Source organism: Microcaecilia unicolor, chromosome 1, assembly GCF_901765095.1.
Source record: "Microcaecilia unicolor chromosome 1, aMicUni1.1, whole genome shotgun sequence".
Lineage (NCBI taxonomy): Eukaryota > Metazoa > Chordata > Amphibia > Gymnophiona > Siphonopidae > Microcaecilia > Microcaecilia unicolor.
In genome coordinates, this window is record NC_044031.1 from 495,091,119 (window position 1) to 495,108,652 (window position 17,534).

At 43.9% G+C, this 17,534-nt stretch overlaps 1 protein-coding gene across 2 annotated transcripts in view; it reads right to left on the minus strand.

The window, feature by feature from the left end:
• TMEM68 (transmembrane protein 68) overlaps positions 1 to 17,534 on the minus strand; it is a 97,642-nt gene that overhangs the window by 71,484 nt on the left and 8,624 nt on the right. For both annotated transcript variants that reach the window (XM_030214506.1, XM_030214498.1), the window contains exon 2: positions 10,093 to 10,490. In XM_030214506.1, the coding sequence (XP_030070366.1) occupies positions 10,093 to 10,417 (325 nt within the window). In that variant the 5' untranslated portion in view covers positions 10,418 to 10,490. The remainder of the gene's footprint in view (positions 1 to 10,092; positions 10,491 to 17,534) is intronic.

The following is a 17,534-nucleotide window of genomic DNA, read 5'->3' on the forward strand; positions in this document are numbered from 1 at the left end:
TCGGCGATAATGGAAAAAGAGGACGCCCATCTCAAAAATGACCAAATCCAAGGCATTTGGTCATGGAAGGAGCCAGTATTCATAGTGCACTGGTCCCCCTCGCATGCCATGACACCAACCGGGCACCCTAGGGGGCACTGCAGTGGACTTCAAAAATTGCTCCCAGGTGCACAGCTCTTACCTTGTGTGCTGAGCCCCCCAACCCCCCCCCCCAAACCCCACAGCCCTAAGGGGTGAAGGGGGGCACCTACATGTGGGTACAGTGGGTTTCGGGTGGGTTTTAAAGGGCTCACATTTACCAGCACAAGTGTAACAGGTAGGGGGGGATGGGCCTGGGTCCACCTGACTGAACTGCACCCACTAAAACTGCTCCAGGGACCTGCATACTGCTGTCATGGAGCTGGGTATGACATTTGAGGCTGGCATAGAGGCTGGCAAAAAATTTTAAAAAAAATTTTTTTTAGGGTGGGAGGGGGTTGGTGACCACTGAGGGAGTAAGGGGAGGTCATCCCCGATTCCCTCCGGTGGTCATCTGGTCAGTTTTGGCACCTTTTTGAGGCTTGGCCGTGAAAAAAAATGGACCAAGTAAAGTCGACCAAATGCTCGTCAAGGACGCCCTTCTTTTTTCCATTATCGGCCGAGGACGCCCATCTCTTAAGTACGCCCCAGTCCCGCCTACGACACGCCCCTGTGAACTTTGGTCGTCCCCGTGACGGACTGCAGTTGAGGATGCCTAAAATCGGCTTTCGATTATGCCGATTTGGGCGACCCTTGAGAAGGACGCCCATCTCCCGATTTGTGTCGGAAGATGGGCGCCCTTCTCTTTCGAAAATGCCCCTGCTGGTGTCTCAAATAATTAACAAAAATAAAAATAAGGCTACAAGGGTTTGGTATTGTATTTCAAGTACCAGCAGCAACAAGATTAAACTATCACTTTATTTTTTAAAAATTGTTTTGCTTATGCTCTCATTCTAAACTTCCTATATTGTCCTAATATTTCATTTTTTGTTTCTACACTGTTTACATAAGAACATAACACCAGAACAAAAGACCAACATCTAGCCCAGTATTCTGTTTCCAACAGTGGTAAGACCAGGTCACAAGCAACAACAGTGGTTTTAAAAACAGTTTTTGGCCTTTTCTTCCAGGAATATATTCAAACCTTTTTTTTTTTAATCCAGCTACATTAACTGTTTTTGTCACTTGCTCTAGCAATGAGTTCCATAGCTTAACTATATATAGAGTGAAAAAAATATTTTCTCCTATTTAATTTAAATCTGCTGCTATGTCTTCTAGTCTTGTACTCTTTGAAGAAGTGAACTGATTTGCAGTTACTTGTTCTACTTCATTTTCTGTAGACTTCTATCACATCTCCCCTCAGCGTCTCTTCTCTAACCTCTTTAGCTTTTCCCCGTACGAGTCTCATTCCATCCCCTTCACTATTTTGGTCACCCTTCTCTGTACCTTTTCCAATTCCACTGTATCATGTTTGAGATGCAGCAACCAGAATTGTACACAATACTTAAGGTGCAGTCTCACCATAGAGTGATAGGCATTATGATATTCTTTGTTTTATTCATCCTATATAATAATTCTCACCACCAACGCTCTAATGTGGGACTGCCTGTGTCTGTGGCTCCTGGAGTGGCTGTGCTAGGCTCCATAGCCAGGATGTCACTCACAGCTGATTTCCAAGGCAAGGGGAGGAGTAGGGAAACACGCGGAGCATGTTTCCCTACTCCTTCCCCTGCTTGGAAATCAGCTGTCAGTGCGCCGCTCCCTGCCACTTCGGAGCAAGTGGCAGGGAGCGGTACATCAAAAAACTACAAGCGCGGAAACAAAGAAACCTCTCCCCTCGGCGCATCACCCAAGCCCCCCCCCCCGGCACATCAAACACCCCCTCCCCCACCCGAAGCACATCTCCCCTTGCCCCCCCTGCAGCCACCCATGTCCACTGACCCTCCCCTCCCCCCCTGCAGCCACCCATGTCCAGCAACCCTCCTCTCCCCTGCCCCCCTCCAGCCACCCATGTCCAGTGACCCTGCTCTCCCCTGCCCCCCCTCCGGCCACCCATGTCCAGCGACCCTGCTCTCTCACCTGTCCCTCCTTCATCCACCCAGGTTGTGTTTAACGAAATCTTCGGGGCAGGCAAGAAAGATCCATGTTCCTGCCTGCCCACTGCTGGCGCTGACGCTCCCCCGATGCTGGATCACTGTTCAAAATGGCCGCCGAGACTTACAAGGGCGGCCTCCAAGACTACAACAGAAGTCTCACGAGACCACCATTGGAAGTCTCGCTGGCAATTTTCAACAGCAATCCAGCAGCGGGGCAGCGTCAGCGCCAGCCAGGCAGGAATGTGGATCTTTCCTGCCTGCCACGAAGATTTCGTTAAACACAACCTGGGTGGATGAAGGAGGGGCAGGTGAGAGAGCAGGGTCGCTGGACATGGGTGGCTACAGGGGAGGCAGGGGGGCCATAAGACCAGAAAGGTGGGGGTGGAAGGGGGGCCTCAGACCATAAAGGGAGGGGGTGCACCCTCACTCTCTGTTTATCACATACACTGTCTCTGACACACTCTACATCTCTCACACACACTCTCTCTCTCAAACATACACTCCGAGGAAAACCTTGTTAGCACCCATTTCATTTCTGGACAGAAACGGGCCTTTTTTTTACTAGTTTCCTAATAATTCCTAACATTCAGCCTGCTTTTCTGGCCAATGCTGCACATTTAGCAAAAGATTAACATACAGTCTACAATGACACTTAAATCCCTTTCCTCAGTGGTGACTCTTAATGTGGAACCTGGTATCATGTAGTTGTAATTTGGGTTATTATTCCCAGTGTCCATCGCTTTGCACTTATTCACATTAAGGGACGTAGTACTAACTGATGCTACTTTATCACAGGCCCATTTTTATCCAATGAGACCTAGTTACTGTGACTGGGGTTAACAATAAAATAACATGTTTTGATGGTAGCCCATGTTGATAACTTCTTCCTAAATTTCACGTGCCATTTGGAAGCTCAAATGTCCAGCCTCTCAAAGTTCTTCTGCAATTTCACACAGTCCACATGCGATTTATCAACTTTGAATACAACTTTCATAGAATACAAGATATGTCTCTAATGAAGCCACCTTCTTTCTTTGAAACCACCTCCTCACCCTATTTCCCCAGTTTGCCAAGATAGCTTCCCCAAAAGCTCACACACAAAATTGCACCTGGGTCATTCCATGCCAAGTGGTCCACACCTTCCCACCATCATGTCTCCAATTTTGTTCAAATTTTATCTGTTGCACGAGTCAGGTGTTAAACGAAGTTTCCCAAAATTTGAGGTCTCTAACTGCAATAGTTGCAGGTCGAGACCCCTTTTTCTGAAAGGTTGTCAGTCCATGAGCGTGCGACATTTACCAAAATGCCATTTTTGGGGTCTAATAAAATCCAAACATATTTATAATGGCTAAAAAATTCAAATCCTGTACAGTTTTTGATGCTAATTCCGATGAAATACACTTTAACATTATGGATGCAAAATCCAGTCAAACAAGTTGACTCAAAGTGTGCATCAAAATTGGTCGCGACTCATCAGAGCATATTTGGACCAATATTCAGACCGCAACAACTTGCATGCAAACAAAGATACGGACTTGAAATTTTGAACAAGCATTATGCTTGTGCCGGACATAATACTGCCAGATTTGCAACTAACCAGCACCTATAACCGCCCTGCAGGATCTCTTCAAAGTTGGCACTGCCAGCGCAAATGGTAAAATGTACCAAAGTTCAAAGCCAATTATTAAAAAAGAGTCTGCCTGAATCAGCTTGTGAACAGTATCATCTGAAAGAGAAAATTGTGCTCTACAACACTGATATGTTTTTGTTTTGCAATGCCACCATTAAGCAGCCATTTACTCAGGTCAAAGTATGTTATATTTTGTGTGCGCGATGTATTGCGTTGGTCCATGATGGCTGAGCCATTACTGGTTATTACATTGAAACCAACATCCCCATCGCCATAGGGGCCATGCCCGATAGGCATGCAGTAACAGCCATGGGTTTCTTTACTGCAGGTTCCCAAGCCTGCCTTTTTCAGTTACTTCACTGCAGGTTCCCAAGCCTGCCTTCTTCAGTTACTTCATCATTCTGAAAGCATCACTGATCTGCAAGAGAACAGTTTCAGGGAAACTATATTGCCGACCAGATGATGTCACTGATGGAGCTGGAATAACAGCAATGATAAGCTGTTCTGGGATACAGCAAGTATCGCGTCTTACCGGCCAATAAAATGAAGTAGCGGGACCATGAGGATGCATAAAGCTTATGAAAGCATCTTTCTGTTCAACTGATGTTTCACAAACGTTTCCAATCTACCATAAATGCAAGCAACATACTGCCCAGGCTGAAGATTTGTGACTTTATTTGTTCATCATCACTAATTTCTTAAGCTGGAATATTCACCTGAGATGGCATGACCAAACTGATAACAGCGCACAATAAATGATTGGACAATCAACAAATAAAATACAAATGAATAAATAAATAATTATATCAATACTTTTAAGCGACTATTAAGACTCAATTTCCTAGAAATGAAGAAAAATTAGCACATCAAGCGTACTAAATATAACATACTTTGACCTGAGTAAATGGCTGCTTAATGGTGGTATTGCAAAACAAAAACATATCAGTGTTGTAGAGCACAATTTTCTCTTTCAGATGATACTGTTCACAAGCTGATTCAGGCAGACTCTTTTTTAATAATTGGCTTTGAACTTTGGTACATTTTACCATTTGCGCTGACAGTGCCAACTTTGAAGAGATCCTGCAGGGCGGTTGTAGATGCTGGTTAGTTGCAAATCTGGCAGTATTATGTCCAGCACAAGCATAATGCTTGTTTGAAATTTCAAGTCCATATCTTTGTTTGCATGGAAGTTGTTGCGGTCTGAAAATTGGTCCAAATATGTTCCGATGAGTCGCGACCAATTTTGATGCACACTTTGAGTCAACTTGTTCGACTGGATTTTGCATCCGTAATGTTAAAATGTATTTCATCGGAATTAGCATCAAAAACTGTACAAGATTTGAATTTTTTAGCCACTTATAAATGTGTTTGGATTTTATTAGACCCCAAAAATGGCATTTTGGTAAATGTTGCGCGCTCATGGACTGACAACCTTTCAGAAAAGGGGGTCTAGATCTGCAACTATTGCAGTTAGAGACCTCAAATTTTGGGAAACTTCGTTTAACACCTGACTCGCGCAACAGATAAAATTTGAACAAAATTGGAGACATGATGGTGGGAACTTTTTTTTTTAATTTTAGACCACTTGGCATGGAATGACCCACCTGCTCTGTAGCAGGTATAATTCTTTCCATCAACGTTTTCATGGATAAGCATGTATTAGCCAATATTCAGCCAATGGCAGTCAGCATTTTTACGTCCGTCGCTGGTTGTATTCCCAGATATTCAATGCCGGGCCATATCTGAGCACCGGCACTGACTGGCTAAAATCGATGCAGTTAAGTGCCATATTCAGCCCTTAACTGTATAACATGAACTCCATAAAGACAGGACAGCTTTTTATGTGGCCCAATTTATGTGGTTATCTTATGCAGCTAACAGTTGCAGATTTGTTATTTTAAATTGTAAACCACTCAGATAGCTTGCTCTTGAGCAGTATATCAAGATGTAAATAAACTCGAAACTTGAATTTTGGCACTTAACTGCCAACTTCGCCCCTGAACACCCACAAGTTAGCTGATTTTGGCAGCACTAACAGGCAAAGTGCCCTGAATATTCGTGGTTAGCCCTGGCAAATGATTTAAATGGCCAGAAGCCTCTCTGGGCCATTTAATTTGCTTTGAATATAGGGTAAGTATTTTATAATATACGTGCATATCTCTGCACTTCATCCCAGCAATACCCAACACCAGCTCCAGGAACGCCAACATGTCTACTACATAAATGCAAATACTATAGCACTATTTTAAATGCATATCAACATATAAATAGCAGCTTTTACATGTATAGATTGACATGCACATGCAAAAGCCATTTTTTTAAGGGGGTGGGCTATTTACATGTGGTGATGGGAGTATGGTCTAGGTGGGCCTGACATATTGACATGGATTTCCCCATCCTACAAAGAGGATCCATGTAGATGTCAGTGTCAAGGTCCGCCCTCTCCGCCCCCCCTCCAAAAGATACCTCTTCCAGGCATAGATCATCCTCAATCATTCCTTTTGGCTTTCCGATACCCCCTGCTCAGCATCTGCTTCCCCCTGGCAACCAAAACACCTTTGACAGACTGACCCCTTGAAGTAAAATCACAAGATTACCACTAGGGAATATGGCAGGCAGTTTGGAACCCCAGGCCACATGAGCATGAACGAGTACAAATTGCTCCTACTCCTGCTAGGCACCGGGGTGGAATGGGGGGGGGGGGGGGGGGTGTCGGGTAGGGTACGTCATCAGAAGAATAACAGGCATAATCCTACAGCTGCAGGACTGGGGCATGTGGACAACAGCAATATTTTTTTAAAACTGCTCCCTTGCGCGCGCACACACACACACATATATATATATATATGTGTGTGTGTGTGTAGGGGGGGAGGGGGTTATTATACATTTGTTTTCCTCTTGTTCATCATTTTGAAACAACGAGCACCGAGCTGCCACAATGAGCGCCATAGATTAACCCGAGGTATGGATAAGATCGTAAACAGCATCAGAAAGGAAGGAAGAACCCATCTCAAGTTTGGCCGCTTCTTGATCCACGAGGGCCAAATCATCTGCCTCTCATCCAAAACCCTCTGAGACTAGCAAAAGCAAGGCCATGCAACCAAAACGCCGCTTGCACCACCAAGGCCACAACATCAAAACTCTGCTTCAAGATAGCTTCCAAGCAACGGTCCTGAGGATCCCACAGTGCTCTGCGCCCATCCACAGGAATCGTATGCTTCTTTGTTACCACCAAAAGTACAGAATCTATCATCGGAGGACACAGGGACTGCAGGACCTGTTCTAGGATAGGGTAAAGACGGACTATGAACCGGATCACCCAAAAAGGAGAGTCCGCAGCTTTCCATTGGGTGTGAACGACATCCCGAATGTTCTAAAGCATAGGGAAAGATCTGGAAGACCTCCTAATGCCCTTTAAAAGAGGATCCACCGTAAGAGGAGCTTCTGGGAGGGCCTCCTCAAATTTCAAAATGGATGAAACCTGAGAAATAATTTCCTATAGCTCCTCCTGATGGACAATGTGGACCACCAAGGAGTCCTTCCCCAGAGACCAGTCTTCCGTCCAAGTCTCATCTCCTACCCCAAGCTCCGTGTCTAAATCCTCCTCCTCCATCCAATCCTGATCTGCTGCAGACAGAGGAGAGATGTAGTCCAAACAATCCTCCAGCCACCCACTGCTTTTTGGAGGGAGGGAGCAGGATGGAGGGGTACGGTCCCTCCTGTGCTTATCCATGCTGAGGCTGTAAAGACTGGCTGCCCTCATTATGCAGGCAAAAAGCCCTGTACATAGCCAACACAAATATCAGGTAGAAAATCCACCCCAGAACCCTGAGAAACCATTGTGGTCTGTGGACCCAACACAGAGGGAGACATAGGCAGCAACTATGGGGACTGGTCTGACCCTGACATGGCTGGCAAGATGGTGATGGTTCCTGCCGAAATCGGAACCACCACCGCCAGCTCCACTTCTGACACTGAAGGGTCCACGGTCGTGGCTGTGAATGAAAAGGCCGTAAGGGACACTGCTTCCGGTGTCAGGAGCACAGCCACCACTACCTTCCCGCTGACATAGGCAGAACAATGCACCACAGAATCAATGGCCCGGCACTGACAGCACCGCGCTTCAGGTGCTGGGAGCTCATGCCCCTGCAGCAAGCACTAGGAAGAGAGCAAACAGCCCCAGAGACTCCACGCCAAAGCAGCACAGCTAAAATCCAGCCCAGGGAAAAACAGGGAGTAGGCTAAGACTCTAGTGTAGCGGTATGTTTTTTTGTTTGTTTTATTTAAATCTGTAAATTTGCAGGATATTTCTCACTAAAGGCCAAAAGCCTAGGAGCAGATCCCTCAGGCTCAAGACTGCCTGTCTACCAGCTGACAGAGAAGGATAGCCGAGGCCCCAAGATTAAAAACCAAGGAGGGGGAGGAGGGGAGGGACACAGCAATTCGTGTGCGACACCCCTGGGGTAACTAGAGACTCCCACGGCCCTCAATTCCAGTCCAGCAGCAGAGAAGAATGGGTTTGGGAATTTTCCTTTTATTAATATTATTCTATATTTTTTTCTCTTACCAATTTCTTTTATCTCCTCTGACGCCAATAAAGCTCCAAAACTAGGGGAAAAAAAAAAGGGAACCTGCACCTCCCTATGCACCAACCAACAGACCAAGACTGCACAGGCTTACCAATACTACTTTCTGCACAGCTCACTTACAGCTGTATCTGAAACTCAGTGGTTCTCAAGTCTCCATCTGCTGGTAGGAGAGATGGTCTAGAGGGATGCTACGGAATTAGGAATGCTTACTTACACTAGCCATTTGGCTAGCATAAGTGCTTGTGTCTAAAACTGGATGCGAGTGCGAGAATGCCGATGTATGCTAATATTCTGTAATGGCAATTAATGCATATAATTGTTATTATAGAATTGTGCTTGGCACCCACATTTTTGGCATACTTTATTGAATTTACCCCTTAGTGTAAGGTGATTTTCTACACCAAGCAAAGAACATACTTTCTCGTTGGACATAAAAAGGAATTGTAGGATGCAATTTGGAAATAGCTATTCCACAAGAGTTAGTCACCTACAGATCTCCCATAGTATACCATGTAAAGATTGTACAGCAGTCACCTAAGGAACTAGCATAGCTACAAAGTGGTTTGGTAATAAATTGGCTTCAACATTTTGCTCAACAGTTGGGTACATCTATTTTTTTCATGTATTGAATGTGGACGCATCTCTGCACTCTGCCTGCTCTTGGGGACAAAATGAGCACAACCAGTGCTGAGCTGAGAACATACTCTGAAAGTGGATTAATGACAAACTACTTTTTACTTTGAAGTGTATATACTAAGAGCTCAATAAACAAAGAAAACAGTGTCTTCATAAAAAGATCAGTCTTGTTTCTCTAACTTTGCATTTTATATGGTATGAAAGAACTATGAATTCGTGCAACTTCTCAAACTTTAATGCATTTTTAAAGACTATAAGACCCTTGTCCTATATAACAACTTGCACCTTCAACGTTCTATGTCTGGATGCCTGGGTTCGTAACACACTTCCCATTGGTCCACCCTCGCGATGACGTCAGAGGGCGGATCAGTGAGAGGGAAGGGAAGCCAACACCAGCCAGTCACAGAACGTTGGAGGTGAAGAGAGACTCGCGAGAGAATCGCCCCCTCCCCCCTGTCCTCCCTCCGAGTTCCATGCCCCCTACCTCTCCTCCCCTCCGAGTTGCAGGACCCCCCTCTCTCCTCCGATTTCCAGGCCCCCCTCTCCTCCGAGTTCCAGACCCCCGCGCCTTCCTCCTTCTCTCTCCCCTCCGAGTGCAAGCACGACCTGTCCTCCGCCTGCCCTCGGGGCCCGGTGTCTGCAGTGAAGGCGAGCAGGCACGCTTCAACGTGCCTTCCCTTGTATCTCAGCTCTGCCTCTGGTCCCACCCTTCCGGAAACAGGAAATGAGGGTGGGACCAGAGGCAGAAATGAAATACAAGGGAAGGCACGTTGAAGCGCCGTGCCTGCTCGATTTCACTGCTGCCGCCAGACCACGAGGTAACAAGTTTTAAATTACAGCTGGCACTTAGGAAGGCGGAGGACAGGTTGTGCTTGCACTCGGAGGGGAGAGACAGAGAGGGAGGGAGGGAGGCGCGGGGGGTCTGAAATTCGGAGGAGAGGGGGGCATGGAATTCGGAGGAGAGGGTCCTGGAACTCAGAGGAGAGGGAGCGGAGCCTGAAACTCGGATGGGGGGGGGGAGGGGGCCAACCTTGCTAGCGCATCTACTACAATCAACAATGATAAAATCTGGAAAATGTATTTTACATTTTCAAAAGGGAAAAAACAGTTAGATCTTGCTTACCATGCCAGATTGTTGCATGTCCATCCCACAGAGTTGCCAATGTTTTCCTTGCACCATCCCATAAACTATTGGAATAAGCTTCCTTTAGCTCATTTTTCCGTTTGTAAACGAGAAGGAAAAGAATGGAGAGGTAAAGAAAGACAACAGTTAAAAAAGGAAGTATAAAAACAATTATGAGTGGCATGAAGACCCATATGAGGTAGTCTACATAATTCAGATAGTCCTCTAGGTTATCCAAACCTATCCATGCCTCCCAGAAATCAACCAAACAGGTTAGGTAGGTCATGGATGACCATGCCATACAGGATTCATTTCCGGCTCTCATCTTCTGATCACAGAAGAATGAAACAAGCTGGATCAAACTCCCTTCAAGATCACAACAGCTTCTAGTCAAGACCCTAGAAATGAAACAGAAGAAAATTAGTTTTAATATACTTTTTTAAAATTAAAAGTAGGCATTTTCAACATGCTATAACTGTTTCAACACTTTAACGTAACAATCTCTGTTCAGCATTATCCAATAATGTAGACATTGATTATACACCCAACCCTCCTACTTCTCCCTTCCACCCCTCAGCTTGAGCAACTCTGTGAAGACCTCTACAGTCTTTCTGACTGAGTGGCATGATGCAGCTGTGTCACTGTTTCATAGTTAAAAGGACTGCTGCACTCCTAGCCTTATTGGTAATAACTCCAGACTGGGAATCTAAATTTTCAAGACAATAAGCAATCAACGCACATTTACAATACTCTAGCCCAGTGTTTCCCCAAGTCCAGTCCTGGAGTACCCTTTGCCAGTCAAGTTTTCAGGATATCCACAATGAATATGCATGAAAGATTTGCATATAATGGAGGCAGTGGATTTAAGTTCATGCATATTCATTGTGGATATCCTGAAAACCTGACTGGCAAGGGATACTCCAGGACCGGACTGGGGAAACACTCCTCTAGCCAATAATTATTATGCTGTGTAGTGCTACCCACCAGTGTGTCAGAGTAGGTGGGTAAAGGTCCCTCCAATAGCTTAAAATACTTTTCTTAACCAAAGGGAAAGCTTCAAAGATTTGTCTTTCATTAGCAGTTTTGAGACATCACAGAGTATAACCCCTCAGATATGCTGTACCTTTGATTCCCATCAAATATTGCACTATCCTAGACTAGAAAGACTGGGTGGTAGGGCACAGCTAAAAGGCATGACCCAGTGAGCCTTCCTTCATGCCACACTCATATGTGTGTGCCAACTTGGCCTTGTAATCTGAGATATGCAGAGATGCAACAAGACCTTATATTGAATCTCCCAGAGAGTGACATTCTCTGAGAGAGCTGGTATCCTTTCACTGGCGATTCTAATACTCAAGGTTATATTTTTATATTCAAATCTTGCCCCTATTTCACCACCAGACAATCATAATTGTAGAGAGAGTCCTTAAATTAAAGCCTGCACATATTGCAGTTACTGAGACGCTCCCTTGTGTCTCCCCACACAGGGAGCCTACTGGCTTCCAGACACTTAAGGCAGTTCTGTCCAGCCTAGCCAGGTGGAAGGTAATTCTATAACACGGCACCAAGGATAACAGTGTAAGCAGGTGTCTATTTAAAAGTCCATGCTATTAAATATATATATATATATATATATAGGCACCTACTTTTCTTCATAAAATTCAAATGTGACCTCAGAGGTGGAGTCAAGATGGCAAGTCAGCATCTTTCTCACCTTCAAAAAGGTTTTCCACTTGGTACTTTTGCTATTGCTTTAGCATGGCTCTGAAGAAGACAGGACAGGAAGTCCCAAATGATTACCCCTTCAGTTCCAGCTTTATCTCAGTCGACGCTGGACTCATTTGCAGTGCAGCAAACCGCAATAGGTGGGGTGCCAGATCCTCCTGTTGTGCTTGGGAGGCGAGGTTCTCCTCACAACCCACCAACAGCCACTGGCAGCTCTTCAATCTGCTGTACCGCAGGAATGTACAACTGACGAGGTGACTCATGATAACGCAGTCAGGTTGAAAGAGGCAGCTTCGGGAACAACCGCAGTGCAAGGAAAGTGCCCAATGGAAGCAACTCTACTTGGGACCAGAGGAGCTTTAGGTGCTCTAGTATCAACTCTGCAGGTTGTAATTCCTTCGCAACTCTCACGTCCTCCATCCAAGCCACTGGTTGTGACCCTGGAGTTTTTATGGAACGTTCTCGTAATACTAGATACTTCACTATCTGCCTGCTCGGCTGATCTGAAGGCTTTGTCTACAGATTTTCAGATAAAAATGCAGGACTTTGAAAATCGATTTGTGTGACAAACTGTGAGGCTAGAATCACTAGAAAAAGAAGTGGAGGGCTTTAAGAAGTTAAATGAAACATTTGTTAAGGATAAGATTGTATCCAATAAAAGGCTTTAACATTTGGTAAATTATGCTAAATGACAACCTTAGGATTTTGGTCTTTCCAAATGTCCCATGTATATATCACCCTTGGATTTATTTAAATTGTATCTGACTGAAATCCTAAAGATGTCATCTGAAATGCTGCCTCCAATAGCAGTGTAGCAAAGCCTTTTATTTACCATCTAGTGTTTATTCTGGTCATCAAAATGAAAGAAAGCAATTATTAACATCTTTGGAAGTAGAGTCAACAAACCCTTTGGAACCCACTGACCTCCAAGTTCTATTTAACCAGAGCTGGCTCAATGTATTGTATCCAATAAAAGGCTTTAACATTTGGTAAATTATGCTAAATGACAACCTTAGGATTTTGGACTTTCCAAATGTCCCAGGTATATATCACCCTTGGATTTATTTAAATTGTATCTGACTGAAATCCTAAAGATGTCATCTGAAATGCTGCCTCCAATAGCAGTGTAGCAAAGCCTTTTATTTACCATCTAGTGTTCATTCTGGTCGTCAAAATGAAAGAAAGGAATTATTAACATCTTTGGAAGTAGAGTCAACAAACCCTTTGGAACCCACTGACCTCCAAGTTCTATTTAACCAGAGCTGGCTCAATGTATAGTAGCGCTCTGAGCCAACTTGTTTTTTGTGCCCCCCCCCCCCCGAAATCTTCCCAACTCATCCCTTCCAGCACCCTTCCCCTCCATGGGATGGCACCTCTCCCTGCCCCGGTCCAGGCTCTCTTTTCTCCATCTCCTCTGAGCTGCCACTGCAACCAATATAAACTTTACAAGACCATGGGTGAAGAACTGCTCCCTCACCTCTCTCACTCTTCCATGGTCTTGTAAAGTTTATATTGGTTGCAGTGGCAGCAGCAGCCTGGCAGGCAGCCTTTGTACAACTCCCGGGTCATAAGAACAAAAGCATAGCCATACTGGGTCAGACCAATGATTCATCCAGCCCAGTATCCTGCTTCCAGCAGTGGCCAATCCAGGTCACAAGTACCTGGCAGAAACCCAATTAGTAGCACCATTCCATGCTACCAATCCCAGGGTCAAGCAGTGGCTTCCTCCATGTCCATCTCAATAACAATGGATTTTTCCTCCAGGAACTTGCCCAAACCTTTTTTAAACCCAGATATGTTGTTAACCGCCATTACCATATTCTCCAGCAACGAGTTCTAGATCTGAGTGAAAAATTATTTTCTCCTAAGTATTCTCATGCATTTTCATTGAGTGTCCATAGTCTTTGTAGTTTTTGAATGAGTGAAAAATAAATTCTCCTCCACTCGCTTCACACCACTCAGGATTTTGTATACCTCAATCATATCCCTCCTCACCCGTCTCTTTTTCAAGCTGAAGAGCCCTAACCTCTTTAGCCTTCCCTCATATGGGAGTAGGAGTGGCCTAGTGGTTAGGGTGGTGGACTTTGGTCCTGGGGAACTGAGGAACTAAGTTCGATTCCCACTTCAGGCACAGGCAGCTCCTTGTGACTCTGGGCAAGTCACTTAACCCTCCATTGCCCCATGTAAGCCGCATTGAGCCTGCCTTGAGTGGGAAAGCGTGGGGTACAAATGTAACAAAAAAAAAAAAAAAAAAATCATTTTGGTCACTCTTCTTTGAACCTTTTCTAATTCTGCTATATCTTTTTTGAGATACGGCGACCAAAACTGAACATAATACTCAAAGTGAGGTTGCACTATGGAACGATACAGAGGCATTATAATATTTTTGGTCTTATTTTGCATCCCTCTCCTAATAATTCCTAGCATCCTGTTTACTTTTTTTTAGCTGCCACCACACACTGGGTAGAAGATTTCAGCATATTGTCTACAATGACATCTAGGTCTTTTTCTTGAGTGCTGACTCCTAAAGTGGACCCTAGAATCAGATAACTATGATTCCTATTATTCTTCCCAATGTGCATCACTTTGCATTTGTCTACATTAAATTTCATCTGCCATTTGGATGCCCAGTCTTCCAGCTTCCTAGTCTTCCTGCAATTTTTCAAAATCCGCAAGCATTTTGACAACTTTGAATAGTTTTGCATCATCTGCAAATTTAATATCACCTCACTCGTTCTGATTTCCAGATCATTTATAAATATGTTAAATAGCTCCGGTCCCAGTACAGATCACTGCGACACTCCACTATTCACCTTCCTCCATTGAGAGAAATGCCCATTTAACCCTACCCTCTGTTTTCTATCCAATAACCCCTTCTTAATCCACAGAAGGACATTGCCTCCTATCCCATGACTCTCAGGTGTCTCTCATGAAGTATTTTGTCAAAAACTTTCTGAAAATCTAGATCAGACTACATCAACCAGCTCACCTTTATCAATATGATTATTCATGCCTTCAAAGAAATGAAGCAAATTGGTGAGGCAAGAACTCCCTTGGCTGAATCCATGCTGACTCTGTCCCATTAAACCATGTTTGTCTATGTGTTCTGTAATTTTATTCTTTATAATAGTTTCCACTATTTTGCCCGGCATTGAAGTCAAGCTTACTGGTCTGTAATTTCCTGGATCACCACTAGAACCCTTTTTAAAAATCTGTCATATTGGCCAACTTCCAATCTTCAGGTACTATGGATGATTTTAACGACAGGTTATAGATCACTAGCATGTTTGAGTTCTTTCAATACCCTGGGGTGTATACCATCCGGTCCAGGTGACTTATCACTCTTTAACTTGTCAATTTGGCTCAGTAAATCTTCCAAGTTTACAGAGATTTCTATCAGTTCCTCCGCATCGCCACCCCTGAAAACCATTTCCAGTACAGATAGATCTCTTACATCTTCTTCCATAAAGATCAAAGCAAAGAATTCATTCAATCTCTCCACTATGGCTTTGTCCTCCTTGAGTGCTCCTTTTGCTCCTTCGTGATCTAACAGTCCCACAGATTCCCTTGCAGGCTTCCTGCTACTGATATACCTGAAAAAAAGTGTTACTATGAGTTTTCGATCCTACAGCAAGCTTTTTTTTTCCTCATATTCTCTTTTAGCCTTCTTCATTAATGCTTTGCATCTGCCTTGACTGTGCATATGTTACTTCTTATTTTCTTCATTCGGGTCCATTTTCCATTTTTTTTTTTAAGGTGTTCTTTTTGCTCTAATAGCCTCTTTCACCTCACCTTTTAACCATGCTAGCTGTCGTTTGCTCTATTTTCCACCTTTGTTAATATATGGAATACATCTAGTCTGGGCTTCCATGATGGTATTTTTAAAACAACTCCCACACCTGATTTAAAGTCCTAACCTTTACGGCCAATCCTTTCAGCTTCTTTTTAACTATTTGTTATAGTTGTCCTTTTGAAAATTAAAAGCTGCTACAGTGGATTTCCTTAGTGACTTCACTCCAGATTTCAGCTCAAATGTGATCATGTAATGATCACAGTTTCCCAGAGGATCCAACCCAACACTGTTACCTCTCGTACTATGCCCCGCATTCCACTAAGGATTAGATCCAAAATAGCTCCCCCTCTCATTGGTTCTTGGACCAGTTTCTTCAAGAAGCAGTCATCTATTACTTCTAGAAATTTTACCTCCCTAGCACTCCCTGATGTAACGTTTATCCAGTCAATATTAGGATAATTGAAATCACCCATTATTATAATGTTGCCCAATTTGCCAGCTTTCCTAATTTCTGTAAACATATTTTCATCTGTCTGTTCATTCTGTCCCAGCGGATGGTAGTACAGCGCTACCAGTATACTCCTTCCCTTCTCACCTGGAATTTCTATCCATAAAGATTCCACTCTGCTGTTTCATGTAGAATGCTTATTCTGTTTGACTCAATTCCCTCTAACATATAGCGCAACCCCCCACTCCAATCTGATCCACTCTATCATTGTGATATAATTTGTACCCTGCTAACACAGTGTCCCACTGATTGTCCCATCAGGTCTCTGAAATGCCTATTATATCTACCTCTTCATTTAGTGCTATATACTCCAATTCAGATCTCTCCACAGTACGGAAACCGTCCTGGTAACTCTCCTAGCCAAGTTAAAAAAGGAAATCACATTAGGTAAAAACATACTCCTCTTGCAATTCGACTTGTCAAGCGCATTCGAAGAATACTCGACAAGATAGGCATAGGAGGGAATATACTCAAAAGGATCAAGGGTTTCCTAATCACGAGATGTTATCAAGTAAAAGCAAACTCAAACATATCACCATCATGGAGTACCGATTGCAGAGTACCCCGAGGTTCACCTCTCTCACCCATATTATTTAATCTGATGATGATCCCCCTTGCTCATGCCCTATACAAGCATAATCTTAATCCTTTTCTGTATACGGATGATGTCACCATTTACATACCATTCAACTCTAATCCAACAGAAATCACTATTGCAGGTGTCACCTATATATGGGTAAGTGGGTTTTTGGTGGGTTTGGAGGGCTCGCACTTTACACCCCAAGTGTAGCAGGTACAGTGGGATATGGGCCTGGGTCCCCTTCTCTACAGTGCACTGCACCAACCACTAGGCTACCCCAGGGGAACCTGCTTGCTGCTCTAATAGAACTAGCTATAAAATTTGCTGCTGCCATAGAGCTAAGTATCTTTCATATCTTTGGGGAGTTGGGGGGGGCGTCATGCCTGAATCCTTTCAGTGGTCATCTGGCCATTTAGGGCACCTTTTGTGCCTTATTATAAAAAGCTCTAGACCAAAACATCTCAATTGTGGCCATGGAAATTTTTATTTTGTTCCATAATGGATGTTTTCCCACCAAGTGTTAGCAACACCCAAATCTCACCCCAAACATGCCCCCTTGTGATTTGCACATGCTGCCAACAAACTGCATACGAAAATATTTAGAATATAAGTTTCAAAAATACTGATTTGAATGTTTTGGCAAGCAATCGTCCAAATGCCGGTTTATGCCCCTATTTGAACATTTTCTGTTTCAAAAATGAGCCCCTTAATTTCCAATAGGGTTGATTCAGTAAATGTTTCTCCTAGTTTTGAGGGGGTGCAAGACTTTCTTTCTCTAATGAAAATAATATTTTTGTGGATAAATTTGGGGAAAGTTTTGCAAGAGAGCTGTTCTA